The sequence below is a fragment of the Vombatus ursinus genome, unplaced genomic scaffold (genome assembly GCF_900497805.2).
Source record: "Vombatus ursinus unplaced genomic scaffold, bare-nosed wombat genome assembly UNPS02015152.1, whole genome shotgun sequence".
In the NCBI taxonomy this organism is placed as follows: domain Eukaryota; kingdom Metazoa; phylum Chordata; class Mammalia; order Diprotodontia; family Vombatidae; genus Vombatus; species Vombatus ursinus.
The window spans coordinates 781367-802212 of NW_020954930.1; the positions used below are offsets into that span (position 1 = coordinate 781367).

The window sequence follows — 20846 nt, forward strand, 5'->3', positions numbered from 1 at the left end:
TCCTTCCAGATGTTTTTTGTATTTGTCCCTTCTGCTATCTATTGCCTCTTCATTTTTACAGATAAGGAAACCAAAGTATAGAGAAGTATTGTGACTTGCCCAAGGTCATACAGCTAATAAGTAACAAAACTAGAATAATAATAATTATCTTTTATATAGCACTGGCTGAGATAAGTGTTTTGCAAATAAATCCTCATGATAACCCTGCTCGGTAGATATTATTATCTCCATTTTACAGTTGAGGAAACTAAGGCAGACAGAGATGAAGTGACCTGCCCAAGGTCATACAACTCTTTGGCTTCAAATTCATCTTTTTCCAGTGTACCCACTCACTTCATTCCCTCGTTAAGGCTAATCATTTTGCCCACATCCCATTCCCTCCTGCCTTCTCTAGACCGTTGTTTCTGTGTTCACATTTCTCCAGTCACTTAACTTCTGTTTTCCTCACTTCCTTTATCTGTAAAAATGGGGATCATACTGGCGCCTACCTTGTAGCATTGTTGTGAGAATCAAACAAGGTAATGATCATAAAATGCTTAGCACAGTGTCTGGCACATAGTAAACATTATATAAATATTATTATTATTTGTTATTATTGTATAATGTAGTCCCAGCCTCTCCATCCCCATCCTTTCCTCTCTAACAGCATAACAGTAACCCTCTGCTCTAGTCAAGCTGAGCCTCTGACTCTTTCTCAAATGTTCGTTGCATTCTTAACCCCTTGTTCTTAGAGTGACCACCCCCTTACTGTAGTCGTGGTTAGAGTGTTAGACCAAGAGTCAGGATGACCTGGGTATAAATCCTGTTTCAGATAGATATGCAATAGCTGTGTGACCTTGGGCAAATCATTTCACCACCTTTGGCCTCAGTTTCCTCATCTGTAAAATGAGAGCATGAGCCTCTCATTTTGCTTTTTCAAATCTGATTTTCAAGGTCAACTGAAATCCCTATTCCTCCATGAAGCCTTCCCTTCCCAGATCACTCTAGCCCATACTGACTTGTCGCTCCTGGAAACTCAGAGTGATTGTTGTCTAATTCACTCTTTCGTTAATTCATCATTACTCTCTTGAGACATATTCTCTATTGTTTTATTACTTAACACCTACATTTCAGTACTTTGCCAATGGGCCCATCAGAGCTTGAGATTCATAAACATCACCTTTGACAACCATGGGGCCACAATGACGCATTAAAAGAACTTCTATGGAGAAATCAACTCTTAAATGATTTGCGTTTTCACCTGTTTTGTCTTCAGATCCTGACTGAATCCAGTCACTCAATCAAGCATTTTATCAGACACCTTTTGTGTGGCTGCCACCATGCTTGGTGCTGAGACAAAAGTGGAAACAGCTTGCCCCTCGGAGCTTACTGTGTTAGCCAGGACAGATAGATAACACATACATATATAGGCATGTGTATGTGAGAGAGAGGGGAGTGTCCAGGAGGAGAAGGGGATTGACAGTGACAACTGCTGCCAAAAGGTCAAGAAGGATGAAGATTAGGAAAAGGTCATCAGCTTGGCAATTAAGAGATCATTGGTGAGTCTGGAAAGGGCATGTTTAGTTGAATGATGAGGCTCAAATACAAATTGTCAAGGATTTAGAAGAGAGCAAGAACATAGGAAGTAAAAATACTGGCTGGAGACAGCTTTTCTGTGGAGTTTGGCCGAGAAAGGGAGGAGCAGCGAGGTGGTGCAGTGGATAGAGCACAGGCCCTGGAGTCAGGAGGACCTGAGTTTAAATCTAGCCTTAGACACTTACTAGCTGTGTGACCCTGGGCAAGTCACTTAACCCCATTGCCTAGCCAAAACAAAAACAAAAAAAGAGAGAGAGAAAGGGAGGACAGATGTAGGATGATGTTAGGGTCCAATTAAGTCTCAAGGTAATTTACAATCAAGCAAAACCTCACATAAGCAGTGTTAACAACACATATTCCATAATAATATTCAACTTTAGTTCCAAAGTGCTATATGCCTTTCATTTCCAAACTAATTAATGTGTAGCCACCTTTTTAACAGGAATGGGGTTGAAGGGTGGGGGAGGAAAGACATGCACGTGTTTCTAAGCATCAAGGAAGGAGCCTGTAGATAGGGAGAGATGGAAGGGTGGGTAGAGAAAAAAGTGGGGAGGCTAATTGGGGGGGCAATCAAGAAGCAAAAGGATGAGCTCAAAGATCCTTATATAGGGGGTGGTAGCCTTGGCAAAGAGAAGAGTCACCCCTTCAATCAGAGACTCAAGTAAAGGGGGAAGGACGGAAGATGATGTTAAGAGGTTGTAGAAGGAAGAAAAGGGGGCAGGAAGGAGGAACTTGTGGCAAAGTAGAAAGGGAATAAATATTTATATGGCCCTATGTGTTGGGCACTTTGCTTAATACTTTACAAATATTGCTTCATCTGACCTTGACCACGACCCTTCGAGGTAGGCTTTGTTATTATTCCCATTTAACTAGAGAAACTGAGGCAGACTGAGGTCATGTGACATGTAAGTTTCTTCAGCGAGGGGACTTCACTCTCTTTTGTATTGTTATTTCTTTTTCACTGCCTAGCAAAGGGCCTTGCTCCTGGTAGCTGCTCTATATAAAGTCTTGGTAGATTGAATTGATTTGTATTTTAAAAGTGTCTTCTGGGCTTAAGAGAAGGTCCCTTACTGCTGGGGTTTGTGGATTCTGGGTTCCCTTGCCACAGCCTTGGTGATTTTTCTGACGTTGCGCTGCAGACAGAAAGTGCCCTAATCTTCTTAAGCCGTGCTCTCTCGTGGCAGTGGGAGTCCTTGATCTTTCCCATGCGTGTCTCTTGCCGCGATTTCTGGCTCCAATTTGTTTTGCTTTGGGCTATTGCCATAACTAGGCAAAGGATAGCAGGAGTTCTTAAGGAGGATTGTAAGCTGGCACAGACCCATTTTGTTTGAGTTGTTGAATTTTTTGGTCTGCTTCCCTCTTTGCCATGTTTCTATCATCTTGACCAGTTTAAAGGCCATTCTCCTTGTCAGAGAAGACAAACATAAAGGGAGGTAAAATAGGTCTGTTTCCTCTGCCACAATAATAATAATAATAATAACAATAACAATAATGATAATAACTAACATTGATATAACACCTACTATGTGCTAGGCACTTAACAAATATTCTCTCATTTGATCCTCGCAACAACCCTGGGAGGTAGGGACTATTGTTGTGCCCATTTTGCAGATGAGGAAACTGAGGCAGGCAGAGGTTAAGGGACTTGGCCAGGGTCACCCAGCTAGTGAATATCTGAGGCCGGATTTGACCTCAGAGCACTCTTGCCACTGCGCCACCAGCTGCTTCTAACTAGCTGTCATCTGCTAACATTTCATAATCTCTCCCTGAACAGGGTGGGCCTCCACTTCAACAGCTGTCAGAAGTTCTTTTAATATTTCAATCCCGTTCACCCCATCCTCTGCCCTGATCCTTAGTGACTTTAGTATTCTTGCTGAGGTCCTTTGTAAAATCAGCCTCTGCCAGCTTGCCACCTTTCATGGCCTCCTTCTCTGGTCACCCCCTGGGGTGGCTGTTCTTTCTGCCTCACCAGAGCCTAAAACTAGTCTGCCACTTTGATGGCAACTCTAAATTTCCCTCTGGTCACAGTCTCCTGTCCTTCCATATTATTCTTCCTGGACCTGTTCTTTGTCCTCGCTGTGAGCTCCAGACCTTCCATTCCTTTCCTGTTCTCTGAGTTCACTGCTGCTATTCAGGCCTTTTCAGGCAGCTGGTGGGGCAGTGTGGGTAGAGCACTGGGCTTGGAGTCAGGAAGATGTGACTTCAAATCCAGTCTTAGACACTCACTAGTTGAGGGATCCTGGGCAAGTCACATGACCTAAGTCTGCCTCGGTCTCTCCAATAAAATGGTAATAATAACAGCACCTACTTCAAAGAGTTGTGGTCAAGATCAAATGAAGCAATATTTATAAAGCACTAAGTAAAGTGACCAACACATAGTAGGTGCCATATAATTATTCCCTCTTCCCCTCCACCCGCTTCCCTCTCTTAGCCAACATAAGAAGACACCATCCTCCACTTTTGAATCCCTTGTTCCCTTATTCTTCCAATAATGAAACCTAGCTAATCCATGACTCTTTGTTACTTCTACCTTCTGCCTTCTCTGTTCCTCCTCCAAAGACATAGCATACTACCCTTGGTGGTTACAAAGCTGTGCTGCCTGGTATGGTACACACTATGTAACATCTTTTGGGCCCTCACCACAGCACGGCAACCCTTCTGTTCATTTCTTACCACTAGTAGTTCAAACATCTGGTGCAAGCCTTCAGCACTACATTGGTTATTAATGAACTTTTCAATGCTAAGCCTGATGGTCTTCCTCTTCCTTTTAAAAAACGTTGAACTGATGATATTTTCCCTTTTCCAGTCCTGCTTGCCTAGATCTTTAAAAGATCAGTGATAGTGACTCAGCAAATCACATATGCCAGTCTGTTCTGTACAGGCTTGTATTTTTTTTTTGACTTGAGGCCAGACTCTTCACTTAAGGACCTTAGAGTCTATTGAGTTCAACTCCCTCATTTTGCAGAGGAGGAAACTGAGGCACAGAGAGGTTAAGCAACTTACCCAAGGTCACAGCTGGTGAGTCTCTCAGGCAGGATTTGAACCCAGGTCTTCCCAACTCAAGGCCCAATCCATCAACAAGTGTTTATAATTTGCCAACTATATGCCAACTAAATCCAGTGTCCTATCCTGTACACCATTTTGCTGTCAAACTCAAATAGAAATGGATGGCTGTGGGCACATTGACTTAGAAAACCACAAATTAACATCATCTATGTTGTATTGCATTTTTAATTATTTTGTTAAACATTTCCCCAATACTTTTTAATTTGGTTCTGGCCAAAGGCCCCAGCCATAACTCTGCTCTCCAACAACTCTCCTCTTCACCTCCCTTGTTATTGTTGTTGTTGTTGTTGTTGTTGCTGTTGTTGTTTGTCCTGCGTTCTCGAAGAGTACCATGACATCAGGGGAGTGATGCCGTGACATGCAAGTGAATTGGATTTAAGTGAGAGAGGGCTGTCTTCACCTCCCTGCTAACCAATTTTTCTACTTTTTCCCATCCAATAATCAATTTTTTTGGAAAACAGAAGCTCCTCACTTTTATTGCTCCAAATTTGCCTTTAAAAAATTGTTCCTAATTATTTTTTTTTTGGTAAGTGTTCCCATTCATTGCCTCTGCTTTTCTCTCCTTTTATCCTGCCTCCAGAGCTCTCCACCAGCACTTGCTTACACTTTCTGGCTTGAAGATTTCCATTTAGGCACTTACCTTATTGATAGACTTTGCCCTTCTGGTACCCCATCTCTCAGAACTGTTTCTTTCAAAGAAGACATGCCCTTCCATTGTCATTTCAGTTGTAATTTTTATTCTACTACATTTCAGTGTAACTTTTGAAGTAGAATTTACCTTTTTGTTTTTGACTCATGTTCTTGGCTGGGATATATAGATGTACTCCATATAATGTTGCATTATAATCAATTTCCACCATAATTCTACAAAATCCCTCTGTAGTCTCCTCTGACTAGTCAACCAAGGCACAGATCACTTTGAAAATGATGACTCTTGCTAGCTGCCCCATAATGTTACTTTGCCTCTGTTTATATTTTCACAGATCTAATTAATTAGGTGGCATCTGTCTACAGATATCTCAGGCCACAAGTGTTGTTCCTAACCTTCTTCCCAGTCATCTTCCCCTGTGAATTATTTGCTACCTCTTTCAGTATTATTTTTCTTTTTTCCACATACCTGGACCTTTATAGCATCTGGTTTTACCATTTCATCTGAACATTTTTCTCTCTCCTCTATTTTCACTTTAAGACTGTCTTGATCAGATTGGTAAACATATCCTGCATTCTCCTGAGATATGCAGTAGGAGTCTCTCATTCCCCTACCTTATCCCATGGTCTAGAAAACCAGATTCTGTTCTATCGTGTTATTTATGTAGTCAGCTGTTCACTTCTCATATCCTATTTTCTCCTCCAAAGTCTGAACTTTCAATTAACAGAAGTGATGAAATCACTGGCTGTCTGAAGCTCAGAGCCATTTAAAAAACAGCAAGTGTCATGGAGTGGAGGGGTGGGGGGGGGCTGAATGGGGGGCTGGATGGGAGGCACACTTGTCAGTTCATGTTCACAGAGTTCATGTCTTAATTGTGATTGAATGGGGTTGTGTGTGCCACTTAGTATCAGTGAAGCTACTAAATTTGGGTCAAAATTAAGGTTGCAGCCAGTCTCAGCCCGGTACAAATGATTCCTTATTCCTCCAGATCTAGAGAAAACTGATTTCATTTCTATTAATCTGCTAGAGAAATCATGGAGACCAAGTCTTAAAAGTACCCTTTAGCTGCTGAGTTATTTCAACTAGTCAGAAATAACCAAACTTAGTAGTATTTGAGGAGGGGGTCCAGAATTCAGGCCCTTCCTATCGAAATCAGGGTTTGGCATCTTCTTAGAGGTGCCCTGCCATGTTGTCATTTGTTTTCTTCCCTGTGGGCAAGTGGTGAAAGAGGGATCTGGGGAACTGGGATATGGTCATTGCTTGCATGGGATGTCATTGTTGTTGCCTGAGGTAGACTCATAAACCTAATGCAGATTTGTTGGGCACTTACTGAGTGTGAGGTATTATGCTAGGTCCTATTGGAAACATCTTACAGACCATTTCCCAACAGACTTTGCAGTAAGCTGATCCAGAGAATGGGGGTGAGCCCATGGGAGGGACTCTTCTCCTGACTCCTTCCCCTATCTAACCCACCTTCATGTTTCCTTCTACAGCTTTGAAGAATTCCTTTTCTAAATGTAAATTGCCTTTGGGAGGGGTGATACTCTGAGAGATATCAAGTAGCTCCTTCATGCTTGTTAACAAAAATTGGTTTATAAGCCAGGTGAGAGGAAGAGCAGAGAATGTATACCTGAGTCAATCAGTTAATAAACATTTATTAAGTGTCCAAGAAAAGGAAACGGAGTCCCTGTGTTCAAGGAGCTCACTGTCTAACAGGGGAAATGGCTATCCAAACAACTATGTACGAACGAGATATAGAGAGAGTGAACTAGAGAGAAAGATAGAATTAAGGGTGATTGAGAAAGTCTTTCTGTTGAAGGTGGGATTTTTTTTTAAATTTATTTTTTAGGCAGTTGGGGTTAAGTGACTTGCCCAGAGTCACACAGCTAGTAAGTGTCAAGTGTTTGGTCTGAGGCCGGATTTGAATTCAGGTCCTCTTGACTTCAGGGCTGGTGCTTTATACATTGTGCCACCTAGCTGCCCCCGAAGATAGGATTTTTGCTGGGATTTGAAGGAAAATAGGAAGCAGAGACGAGGGGTGAGAGAATTCTAGGGTGAACGACAGCCAGGAAAAAGGCCCTGAGTTGGAGACAGAGTGTCCTATTTGAGGAATGGCAAGGAGACCAGTTTTAATGGATCACATAGTACTTGGGGGAGTAGAAGATGTAAGAACAATGGAAAGTAAGGGGAAGAGCAGGAGAACACCAAACAAAGGATTTTCTATTTGCTCCTGGATAGAGGTCTTGTCACTAGGAGTTGCATCTTCTGCTCCCCCAAGTACGACGTGATCCATTAACACTTTATTATTTTTGTCCCTCATCCCTAGAATGGCTATTCAAACAACTATGTATGAATGAAATATAGAGAGAGTGAACTGGAGAGAAAACTAGAATTAAGGGCGATTGAGAGTGTTTCCGTCGAAGGTAGGATTTTTGCTGGGACTTGAAGGGAAACAGGAAGTAGAGATGAGGGGAGAGAGACTTCTAGGGATGAGGGACAATTAATTACCCACAGGAGAAAAAGGACTTGCCTATTTCACAATTTTGGCCACAGTTGGCTCTCAGCTGACCTGTTCCAAATGATCTCGGATGCCACCTCTGGCCATGCAAGCCATAGGTTGCCTCTTATTAATCCAAAATCACACATTCAGATTTGGATTCTTCAGTGTGTGCTCTCCTTCCCTCTCTCCCTTCCCTGATATAGGTCATGACCCATCTATGTCTTCTCATCCTGGGTACTTCTTTTCTATATCCTCCTAAAGAGGAACTACCAGTGAGTTTTGTCTTTGCAATCCGTGAACTCAGTTACTGGCTCCCATGGAATTCTCCCATGGAGTTCCAATCTAATAAAAATGAATATTCTTCCAGTGATACAGTTCACAAACCATTCATGAAACCAAGAAAAAAACCCATCTGTACAGCAAGAAAAAGTGTTAATATCTATGCCAGATACAAGGTTTGGGGACTTGGACAGTTCTTACATACATAGAGCCAAGGATAGATTTCAGAGGGGCCTTTCTAGCCAACTTGAAAATCTACACCTGAAAATTAGAAATGGCCAGGTGTGGGCACAAACTACCCCTTTGTTGGGAGGCTCTTAGTTAACATGTGTAAAATGCAGGGCTGACGAATGTGGAAATATATTTAATATGATTGTACCTATATCATGTGATTGTACCTAATCATATTAATATGATTGTACCTCTAACCTATATCAGATTGCTTGCTATTTTGGAAATCAAAATCTTATAAAAGTGAATATTGAAAACTCTCTTTACGTGTAATTGGAAAAAAAGAAAATACTATTAAGCGGGGGGAAAGAAAAAAAGAAAATGTGGGTTTGCCCTTTATCTGTCTCTTCTATGTAATACTTTAGATCGTCAAAATGGTGAAGAATATTAAGGGCAGCCCAATCACTCTCTCCATTGGCGATGGTGCTAATGATGTTAGCATGATCCTGGAGTCCCATGTGGGAATAGGTAAGCTCTACCCTATATTCTCTCTGTTAAGCATTCCCACAATTACTTTTAATATCACTGACTCTGTGGAGTTTCTGGGGTAGAGGTCTTAAGTCATCACTAATTGAATTGGTGGTCTGCAACCTTGAAGGGGTGTTCAAACAAGTCTTAATTGATTTTTCTCCAGGAGATTGTGTGTTGGGGGGTGGGGTGGAGATGTATAGGAAGGGCCTGGCCTAACTGCCTGCAGGCTGCCTGCCCAGAAGCTGTCAGTAGAGGAGATGAAGAAAAACTGCCCCCATTTCCCAGTTTGGCCCAGAGTTGATGCTGGCTGGGGCCCTTAAAATCAACTGGAATATTTCACTGTAAGAGATACTCCTTCTGGCTCTGTTGGCTTTCATACGAGGAGGAAATGACATTAACCCAGCTGCTCCCTCCCCTTTGGCTGTCATATTTAGTGGGGATTCCTCAGAGATTTTTTGTATCACTTTCTCCATCTAAAAACAGACAAAAATTATTATAGTTTTTTTTGCATACAAATCCTTTGTTATTTTTATTTTCCTTGCAGTTCATGTAATAGTAATAATTCCTACTGTTTTTATTACTAATAATAACAATAATGATGATGACAACAATGTAAGACAGATTATGTAATGCTTTACCAAGTATTTCTCAAGCGACACCTCAGTTGATCCTTCCAACCCAGTGAGACTGGTAATACAAGCATTGTTATTCCCATTCAGAGATGAGGAAACTGAGTCTCTTGGTTGAGACTTGCCCAAATGGCAGAGCTAGGATTCCAACCCAGGCCTTCTGATGCCAAGGCTGGTTTTATTTTCTTTAAAAAAAATTTTTTAATCTGTTTATTGATGTCCTAAAGACTTCCCTCCTTACCCTAAGTAAAATTTCCCCTTATAACAAAGACAAATTTAAGCAAATCAAAGCAACACACTGACCATATGAGCCAGTCTATGTGTCAGTGCTCACCTACCACCCCTTTGCCCTGGAGGGCAGAAGGTGCCCTTTACCCAGTGCTCTATTCACTGCCCCATCCTGTGATGAGTGAGTAATAAGGTCGTTCCTATCCTTGCATTTGGCCTTAAGACTGAAGACCCCTTAGAGCTATAAGCTCTGGATAGCTCTCTCTGAGAAGGTCTAATGGAGTACTATAGACAAGAAGGTATTTAATTAATAATGCTTTCATTTTGATGACAAGGTTTTGATTTTTTTCATATCTAGGGATTCTCTGGCTTAGCTCTTCTCTTTTTTTGTCCCTCCCTCCATTCAGAAGCATTTACTAAGCACTTACCACTGGTAGAGATACAAAGGCAAAAATGAAAACCAGTCCCTGCCCTCAAGGGGCTTACATTCTAGGGGAGGATATAGTATATGCATAGCTAAGTCAAGGCAAAATTGAGGAAATTGGCAGAACTAGAAACTTGAGGATTTGTTGGGGGTAGTTTCCTATGGGAGGTGATGCCTGAGGTGAGCCTTGAAAGGAAAAAGAAGGATTCTAAAAGACAGGTGAGGAATTGTATATCCTATAATTAGTGCTTCTCAAGCTTTTTGGTGTCTTGACCTCTTCACAATCCTAAAAATTATTGAAGACTCCCCTGCGTACCTCTCGCCCCCCCCACAAAGTGATTTTGTTTATGTGAATCCACATAAATATCTATTGATATTTGCCATATTAGAAATGAAAACTAATAAATGGATAGAACACTGGACCAGGAGTCTGGAAGACCTCAGTTCAGATCTGATCTCAGACGCTTACTAGCTCAGTGATCCTGGACAAGTCACTTAACCTGTGTGTGCCTCAGATTCCTCACCTGTAAAATGGGCATAAGAATAGCACTCACTTCTGAAGATTAAAATGAGATAATATTGTAAAGTGCTTAGCACAGAGCCTGACACATAGTAGATGCTTATTAGATAGTTATCAAAATGAATTTTTAAAATATTTATTAATTCATTGAAAAGGACAATAATGAATCCCTTACATGTGAACATAAATAATGTATTTTTATGAAAACTATCTGTGTTTTAAAAAATTAGTGTGAAGAGTGGCATTGTTTTAATGTTCCTGAAAATCTCTAATGTCTGGCTTAATAAAAGAACACAGCTGGATTCTCATAATCTGCTTTTGCAGTCATTCTGTTACAATATGTTTTGGTTGAAGTATGTGAAGAGAATTTGAAGTATGTGAAGAGAATTAGTTGTAAAATGGAGGAGTATTTTAATAGGCAAATAAAGTCTTGGTATCATGAAAATCTGGAGAAGGAAACAGCAAATCACTCTAGTATCTTTGCCAAAAAAAAAAAAAAACCACCATGTACAGTATGGTCCGTGGATTAGAGTTGGACATGATTGAATAACTGAACAACAATAATAATGAAAATAGTTTTTACCTTCTGGATCCCCTTAAAATGTCTTGGGGACCCTCAGGGATCCTTGGACCACACTTTTAAGACTGCTGGTCTAGTGGGAAGGGTCCTGGACCAGGGCAGGGTTTAAGTTTTAGGTGCCAGCATGGGCAGATCCATAACTCCAAGAGCTCACAGATAGATTCCCTCCCAACTCCTTAGGTGAGCTCAGGCTTCTTCTCCCTTCCACCCCAGAGTGTCACCTCTCTGAGCCTCAGTTTTCTCATCTGAGAAATGGAGTTAATAACCTTGAACCAACAACCTCACTAGGTTGTGGTGTAGAATAAGAACTTGAATGTATTCTATCAGTGTGAGCTGTGGTTGTTGACAGTTTGTTATTTCTTGAGGTGACCCGACTCATCAAATAAATTATTTTCTTTGGTTTTACATCATGTTAGACGCACGTAGTTAAAAACAAATTAACTGAGCTCACGGCTTTCCTGGTTAGTTTCCATGCCGTTAATCAATCATGAGATCAGACAAAGAAGGGATGCAAAGAAGAAGCTAAATTCGGAAACAAGGGCATAAAATGTGGCCATTGATTTTGACATAATAAATGCCCAAATCAATAGCTTGATGTTCTGCAGAATATTTACTGCGTGGCAATCACCTGTTGTTGTTTTTTAAAGGCATCAAAGGCAAAGAAGGTCGCCAGGCTGCAAGAAACAGTGATTACGCGGTTCCCAAATTTAAGCACTTAAGGAAACTGCTGCTGGCCCATGGACATTTATACTACGTGAGAATTGCACACCTGGTGCAGTATTTCTTCTATAAGGTATGTGGGCAGGTGTTTGTCATTTATCTGGACATGTTTAGAGCACCTTTATCTTTTGGGCCGGGCAGAGGTTTCACTCAAAATATATTTCGGCTGCCTACATCTGTTAAGTATAGGCTGTTTGCACTTTTTACTGGACTCATTACTCAGCTTTGCAATAACAAATGATGTTCAGTGGGGTTCACTAATGGAGCAGAAGCCAGAGATTGGACATTCAGTTTGTTTATAGTGTTACTAGCAAGCAATCCAAGCTATTCTCCTTTATCCTGTTTAGACCTTATCTCCATCATGGCAGACATTGGGGCGGGGGGAGGGAGGAATTCAGCAAATTCACATACTAGAGTAACTCAAGAAGAGACTTAATAAATGTTTGCCAAGTGATCCATCAATCTGCCCATTTAAATAGCACCTTTGTGTGTTGATCACAGGTATCCGTGCCCCCAAATTCTGACTGATCTCATTGCTCTGCTGCAAAATTCAAGGTGTACCGCTCTGACACTCTGATGGTTTTAATCATAATAGACAAATGATTAACCTTGAGAATATCGGTGTAAACAGGGCTCTAATTCATGAATATGGTCATTTTTCTTCTCTGGATAGACAGGAGGTGGTGCTCTGGCCAACATAAATCGTGCTGCCTGGTCTTTTGTCTTCCCCTAGCAGCAAACAAAACAAGAGAATTGATAGCATTGGTGGAGAAATGAAAAAAGATTGTGTCCCTCGAGAAAGAGTTTGAGGGAAAAACATCGTTGCATTGCGCACCTTGGTTTTTCGTTTTTTTTTTTTTTTGTTGTTGTTGTTGTTGACTCTTAATAACATAAAAATGGCTATATTGGGTCATACTCATGGGCCATTATTCTGACTCTGACCATGGTCCTGAAGGCCATATTTGGTGCGTATGGTACCTGACTGACCTCTCTGCTGCACAAGGAAATGGGTCAGAGCTGTACTCTTGTGATATTTTTGTCCCTGAAAATAGGATTGAATTGACTAGGGTTGGAACTTTGGCCAGCCATCCAAGTCTTGGTACCATGAAGTACCAAGTAGTTGTGTGGTAGTGCTCTGTTGTAGGGCCCAGAATTAAGAGCTAAAGTTCTTTCTCTTCAGGAAGAGATGAAAGAGAATATCTCTGTTCAAATCTATTAATTTGTTATTTAGTCTGAGCCTGAATTTTATTGGTTTTGGGCAGTAGTCAAAATGAAAGGAGGCCCATATTGACTTAGAAAACCACACATTAACATTATCTATGCCATATTGTGTTTTTATTTATTTTGTTAAACATTATCCAATGACATTTTAATCTAGTCCCGGAGTCATAAGTTTAGTGAGGTCCCAGTGCAGAGCAGTACCTGTTCTGCAACTCAGGGTTTTTGGGAGTCACCTGGGGGCCCTGAGAGGTTAAGTGACTTGACTCTAAGGTCATATAGCCAGCATGTGTCGGAGGTGAGACTTGAGCCCAGGTCTTCCTGACTCCAAGGCTGACTCTCTATCCTTTGTGCCAAAATATAGGACTACTTATTTAAAATAAAAAATTGGCTTGTTGGGGCAGCTTGGTGGTGCAGTGGATAGAGCACTGGCCCTGAAGTCAGGAGGACCTGAGTTCAAATCCGGCCTCAGACCAAACACTTGACACCTATTAGCTGTGTGACCCTGGGCAAGTCACTTAACCCCAATTGCCTTTAAAAAAAAATAAATGAATCATTAAAAAAATTGTCTTGTCAGCTACCTGCTTTAAGAAAAGAGGAAACTTAGATATGCCAAATGGACAAGTCAGAATGCAACACGCCTAGCCCCAGTAACATCCTCCTCTGATGCCTCATCATGACTGTAGGTTGTTCCAATTGACTATATATGTCAAAACTGGGCAGGATTCCTAGAAAGATAAAATAGCGGAGATATCCTTGTTTGATGGTGCTCTGGTCATTAATATCAAGAGAGGCGTACAATGGGGAGGTATATATGGAGGATCGATCTCCAGCATCAAAGAAGGTGTTCCCATGGATGGTCAAGCACCTTGGGGGCCCCACCCCCATCTGCTTGTGTTTGACATGATGCTGATCACATCAGACCTTGGAACATTGCCGAGCCTCCTGAATGAGTTCCATAGGCACTCCAAATTTTTTAGCTTAGCTGTCCACACAAGACAAAGAAAGGGCATAAAAAATGCCTATTGCCTACAGTATGATGCATAGTTTGTCCATCAGTTAACGTGTCTTGGACAGACACCACAAATGAATGGAATAGGAGTAAGAGAGTGTGATGGGTTGCCTTTGGGCAACTGAAAGTTCTTTTAATAACCTCAGCCTTCTCCATGAAACTGAGGCCCACCTTTTTAATGCCAGTATTCTTCTGGTAATATTGTATGACCATTAAGTTGTGAAACACTGCATTCTCATACCTGCCATGCTTCTGTCTGTTGTCAATTGGATGAGGGATCCTCGACATCACTTTTTCAAAGACTCTTATCCTCAGGAAGCACAAGGAGAACCAGTCACAGATATTACCAGAGAAATATTTACTTCAAAAATCAAATGGCCTGGTCACATGGACAGTCAGGGAGAATGAAGACTAGTGAGGTGAACTTATGGGAGTTCACAGATGAGAGGCCCACAGGATGAGCAGGTGAGGATGGATTGTGATCTGGATCATTGGAAGGAATACCCATATTAATGAAAATATTAAAAGATAGACTGAGTGAAATATTGGAATAAGTGTGTGTGTCCTACATATTCACGCACATGTATGTTCTTGTGTCTATCTATGTGTATCTATCTATTTTGCCCACCTCCCTAATTTCTCTCTGTCTCTGATCTATACATCACCTTCCTACTGATCTATCTCAATCTCACGCTATCGCAATATCTATTATCTCTATCTCACCTACCTCCCTATCTAATTTACGTATGTCACTCTCATCTATATCATCTTTCTACCTACCTATTTCAATTCCCACCCCACCCCCCCTCAAGGTATAGGCACTGAACATATGATTTCCTTAATAAAGAAAACTACCAGGAAGCTCCCTCTGCCAGTGCAGGTCAGCACCTTCTCTGCAATTTCTAGTCTTAGGTTGCTGCCTAGACTACTCAGAGTGTAAGTGATTTGCCCAGGGTCACCCTGACAGGATATGTCGGAGGTAGGACTTGAACCCAGGTCTCCACAATGCCATATATTTGGGCATTTTGTGTATTTCAGTAATGTTGCCTAAAACAATTTTGAGACTACTTTTTGGGAATTATCTTAAAACCTACAGTATATCCTGTTACTACTACCCTTGTTTGTGGTCAATCCAAAGATTTGAGAATGGATGCCATTCTTTGAAAACTACAGGAAATTTGAAACAAAGTTCAGAGAAGATTGTTTGGTTAGTCTGGGGAATAGTATTAGTATTGATTTGGAAAATCAGAGTATCGAGTGTTACTCTAATCAGAGCCATGGGACATACTTAAGGGTAATGGAGCTGCCTTTACCTGACTGGTGAAGGTGAGTACCCCAGCCCTCGTCTCTCCCAGTCACTGGATCTAAAGTCTTCCTCCCCCTGGAACCCACTGCCTGGCCTGGAGGCCATTACTGCTTTGTCCTTTGTCTCTGCAACTCTGCAGCCATCCCTTCTCATCGTGTGCCCAGTGAGTCAGAGCTGCTGCTGACACCTGGCCTCTTGTGTTCAGCATCATTGGATCTCAACTAGTAGGGCTTCGATGGAATTTGGAAATCTCCTGTCACCAGAACCTGGTATTAATTGCTCTCTCCTATTTCACCAAGTGATCCAAATTTTAGAGGGGCTCCCCAGAACGACTGCCAACACCCTTCAGTGACTTAACCAACATGCACATTTGCAAATCACTTTAACCTGGGCACCCAGGTATCTGGCCTCTTGCCACCAAGACTAAAAACTCAGACTACAGGCTTCTCCCTACCACGAATCTCATCCAAGACCAGGCCCTCAGATCCCAGGCTGGACCAGGAATCAAGGACATGTTCTCCTTTCTGGGGCACTGAAAAGTAAGGTGACTTGGTCACACAACTAATATGTCAGAGGCTGAATTTGACCCCGGATCTTCCTAACTCCAAGTTCATGAACCCTCTACCCTCCCTCTCAGGCACTATAATCAATGGGTTAATGAGAGCAGTAAAACATCAGGGTGAAAATCACAGTGTCCAAAAGACTTAACCTCACTTCAATTCCTTGGTTTTGGCACTAACATCTCCATTTGCAATCCATACCTTTTATAGTGATTTGTAGCGTCTAGTGCCATTTTCCTATGATCAGAGAATGCCCAGTAGTGCTATTTTTTGTGTTATAAACCCATTTCTTCCCTAGAATGTAAACAGGATTTAGTCTGAATGAAGCAAGACCACTCTTAGAGAGAGTATTGTAATGGACTGAGTGCTGGACTCAGAGTAAGGAAGATTCAGAGTTATACTTTCCCCATTGCGGTTTTGATATATTGCGGGTTGGCGTAAGAAATTAAATAGGCATTTTTGGGGCGTTTTGCATAAACCTCAGACAACATGCTGCATGGTGGCACAGAAAAAGTTTAGAAACTCAGAAATGCATAAAATATATGAATAATATTATATAATATCAACATTTTATCTTTTGATGCCGTAATTCAGATTTCTTCTCTGGTATGAAGGGAGGACCAAGCAATTTTAGGTAGATTTTCCAGGTTGGCATGGGGGGAGGGCACTGTGCCCCTAACCCCTACCATGTGGAAGGGATAACTGTATTTGAAATCTGCCTCTTGACACTTTGTAGCTGTATGACCACGGAGAAATCACTTAACCCCTGGGCCACGGGCATCTCTCCAAAATAATGTCAGGAGATATATTATTGTCATACATTTGTAGCAACCTGACTAATTGAAAAGAAGTCACCAACCTTTGGCCTTTTGAGAAGCTCCACTGAAATCTGGAAGCTGGTTTGATTGTGGATTTGCTTCTTGCTATCAAACTGTTTCAGTGTGATACTGTTAAAATATTGAATATGGGGACTAGAGATGGTTCGTAGGCCTAGAGATCAAACAGAAAGAGGGCGAATGCTTCTCTCCTCACTCAATTTTTAATTTTGTTTTTCAGAACCTCTGTTTCATTCTACCGCAATTTTTGTACCAGTTCTTCTGTGGCTTCTCCCAACAGGTATATTTCAGTATCGCCTTGCGTGGCATGTACTTTCCAGACTGTCCGTTAGTTGATCGTATGTTACTTGCAATGAAAATGTCAAACGAGGCTTGCCCTCTCAACACCCCTCATGACCTCAACTCTTATGAATGTCGTTGTTTATTAGCCGTAAAGTTTGAAAAGTTGTCATTTTCTGCATGATTTCTGGTATCAGCAAATGTTGCTATCTTTGCTCCAGTAACTTCCTTTGCAGTCAAGCCTCATTTTTGACAGTTGTTTGATATACCCAGTAGGAGGTAAGACAGTTATTTTGATTGCTTTCCTTCTCACCCTTCCATAATTTGTGATACTGAAAACCCAAATTAAAAACATGCTCTGGTAATCCTAATACTTTACAGTTGAATGCTGCATTAAATCCAATCCCACCTAGCCACTGCTTCTTGTTTGGACTGCCTTGGGGAACATGTCACTGGGGATAATTCTCCACTGAAGGGATTCGCACTGAGTTCATCTTCAGTCTTGTTTCCCACTCAATTCAATTCAATTCAACTAGCATCTGTTAAACATCCATTATGTGGCTGGTGCTATTCTGGGGAATACAAAGACCAGAAAAAAAAGTCTCTGCCCTCGAAGAGCTTCCACCCTAACTGTAGTTCTCAGATAAACACTTATCTTAAGGTACTTTGAATTTTCTAACCTTCAGTTGTTATTATTTTTTTCACCTTTAATGATAGCTCAAAATAATATGCCCCTGTGGTAGCTATATTTTGGCTACATCCACAATGGGGAAAGGAAAGGCAAATTTGTAGGTTGGTTAAACCACTGAAGAGTGTTGACAGTAGTCTTAATAGCCCTACTAAGGCTCAGAGGCCTATCTATGCCTACTTCAGTGGTTCTGGCAAGGATCCCTGCAATGTTGCCATGGACATCTGAAAAAACGTCCACCTTTCCAAGATGAATGTTATTTTTCCTGCTTCCTTATGGTAGGAACTTATGGTTTTTCTAGTTCCTTGGCAGGTTGTTATTGTTGTTGTTGTTTACGGAAACTTATAGGATCATAGGATTGAGAGCTAGGCCTCAGGTCAATTCTACCCTCTCCCTTCTACAGAGGAGGAAACCGAGGCCAATGCAACATGATTTCCTTGTAAATCTGCTTCCTTGCCATTGCAGCTGGTGCTTTTCCAGTTGCCATATCATCAGCCCCATGGCATCAGCTGAGTCACACACCTAAATAGCTGTTGGCAGTGTCATGACTTATTGTATGTGGTGCCCCTGCCATCCCCCACCAGCTAGCTGCAGAGAGCAGTATCTGTTCTGGTGGCTGCGAACCAAGACCTTGAGCATTTCAGCTTTCCTCCTTTGAGGATATCTTGACTAACACAAAAGAGGCTCTGGATGAAAACCTTAGGGATCATTTTAAGTGACCCTCTTTAGCTATCATACAGCAAAAGGCCACAGGGAAATGGGTTGATTTGGAACTTGGGGAGAACTTGCATTGTTTCTCTACCTCCTTCCTTCCTTCCCTCCTCCCATACCCAAAGCAAAGATAGGGGATCTCACCTTGGGTCTTAAAATGAGATGATGGGGCAGCTAGGTGGCGTAGTGGATGGAGCACCAGCCCTGGAGATCAGGAACACCTGAGTTCAAATCTGGCCTCAGACACTTGACACTTACTAGTTATGTGACCCTGGGCAAGTCACTTAACGCCCCCCCCCATTGCCTCACCAAACAAACAAACAAAAAATGGAATGATTATATTTTGCATTGACTTATCTGTGTACATATAGTTTCCCTGGAGTATAATATAAGCTCCCCACGGGCAGGGAGTGTTTTATGCTTTAGTTTTGTATCCCTAGCCCAGTGTTGAGCTCAGGTGTTCTTAGGTTGTAAATGGAACCTAGGCAAAATGAGAATTGTGCAGGGTGGGGATTCAGTCCAGAGTTTTGATTCTTTTGAAGAGCATTGATTTCTACCACTTTGGAAGCTTTCACAAGGCTTTTTTTTTCCTCAGCTAGATTCAGTTCAGTTTCACAAACATATATTAAGCTCCCACAGTATGTCACGTGAGAGGCATAGGAATTGAGAGAATGGGCCTTGGAAGGCCATTTCAGGAAGATCTTGATTCAAATCCTGCCACTAGCTGGGTGACCCTGAGCCGCGACTTAACCTCTCAGTGCTCTAGGCTGCTTTCTAAGACTATAAATTGGGGGTAGAGGTAGTTTTCTCATCTAGATGTTTCCTCATTCCAGTATCAATGTAATCGCATGACCTATCTATATCAAGGAAGGCAAAGCTCCAGTCTCTATCCTTAGGTGTCAGGCATTTGTGTTCAAGATACAGAGCCCCAAATGGGACAATTCCTGCCCTCATGGAACTTACATTTTAATGGTTAAAGTCTGCTAAAGAATTTTGGTGGATTTTAAATTTAAAGAATTTTCATTTTAATTCCTGCATTTAATAGTCAGTCCTCCTGACTGATCTATTTGCTAGTTTCTAGGCGGGTCTGGCTAGCCTAATTCATGTTCATTTCTTGGCGTGCTGTCTTCTATTAGTGGGGAAAACATAATTATTGCTTCTTGTAGTTGAGGGAGATTCAGGGCTAACTTCCCCCACTAAACAGTCAATTAGAGCCCTAGTTTTCAATTTAGTGTTTAGGGAAAATTAACAGTTTCCATAGAAACCATCTCCTTCCATGTCTCAGAATGATCCCCCCTGGAGAATTCCTAGGTGTGCAGCGTCCCCTCAGAGCCCAGCACTCCGACACGCTTTGGCGTAGTTACCACATTAAAAACGATTGCCCAGAAGGCTGCTTAGGATGAAGGGCCTCTATTTTCTCCATAGGCTTGTATTCTTAATTCCCACTGAGAATATTACAGGCCTGCATATAATCATGTGTGCTGCCTGGCAGTTCTTCCTAATATTGCCACTTGAGTATCTTGTCACCTCTTCAAGCAAAACACAGGAGAGGGGGGAAAAAAAAACCCCAATACTCCTTCCTTCCCTTCTCCAGATCCTGGCTGCCTTCCCACGGTTTCTGACACTGTGAGCAACGCTGCCATCTGCCTGGGAGCTGAGGCTGGGGATCCTGGAATGAGCCTGGCCTTCCTCCCTTTCTGTCTTCCAGTTTAGGCAGTCCCTAAAAGTCCGCTCCTTTCCCCTCTCGTGTTGCCAAAAGTCACTGTTCAGGGTTGATCCCAGTAAAAGGTGTTAAGTCTTGGCAATGGTTATCTGTTGCCCTTCTCTCCTGCATCCTCAGAATCTCTGCCTCCCAAAGCTTTCCCATCTAGTCTTCTGGTCTATGTGTTCACTGGGAATCCCTCCTTCCTTCCTTTCTAGGCTTGGTTCACAAGCTATCTCTTGTACTTGGCCTATCAGGATCTCCCCCCCCCCCTTATTAGTGATTCTCTGTCCACACCCAACCACCCCAAGTAAATTGCTTTGTGTATATTTGGTGTTTACTTATCTGAACAAAAACTCCTTGAGGGCAGGAACTGTTGGGGGTGGGGTTTATTTTTTCCTTGTATCCCCAGTGCCTAACAACATAGTGGACCCTTGATAAACATTTATTGAATGAATAGATCTGTGTTGAATTGAATTGAGTTGAATCGTCAATCCAAAACAGTCTTGTGACTGGCTTCTTTGGCTTTATCATTCTGTCCTGTGCCTTCCTTGGACATCTTGTGCCAGATTGTTTGGTCATAGCCTCCATCATAGGTCACTTCATTGTTCTGTAAGGTCGTAGCCTCCATCATAGGTCACTTCATTGTTCTGTGAGGTCGT

General features: G+C 41.9%; 1 protein-coding gene across 4 annotated transcripts in view; it reads left to right on the plus strand.

Annotated features, from left to right (window-relative positions):
• ATP11C (ATPase phospholipid transporting 11C) overlaps positions 1 to 20846 on the plus strand; it is a 220237-nt gene that overhangs the window by 160338 nt on the left and 39053 nt on the right. For all 4 annotated transcript variants that reach the window (XM_027846410.1, XM_027846408.1, XM_027846409.1 and 1 more), the window contains 3 exons: positions 8666 to 8768; positions 11800 to 11945; positions 17025 to 17084. In XM_027846410.1, the coding sequence (XP_027702211.1) occupies positions 8666 to 8768; positions 11800 to 11945; positions 17025 to 17084 (309 nt within the window). The remainder of the gene's footprint in view (positions 1 to 8665; positions 8769 to 11799; positions 11946 to 17024; positions 17085 to 20846) is intronic.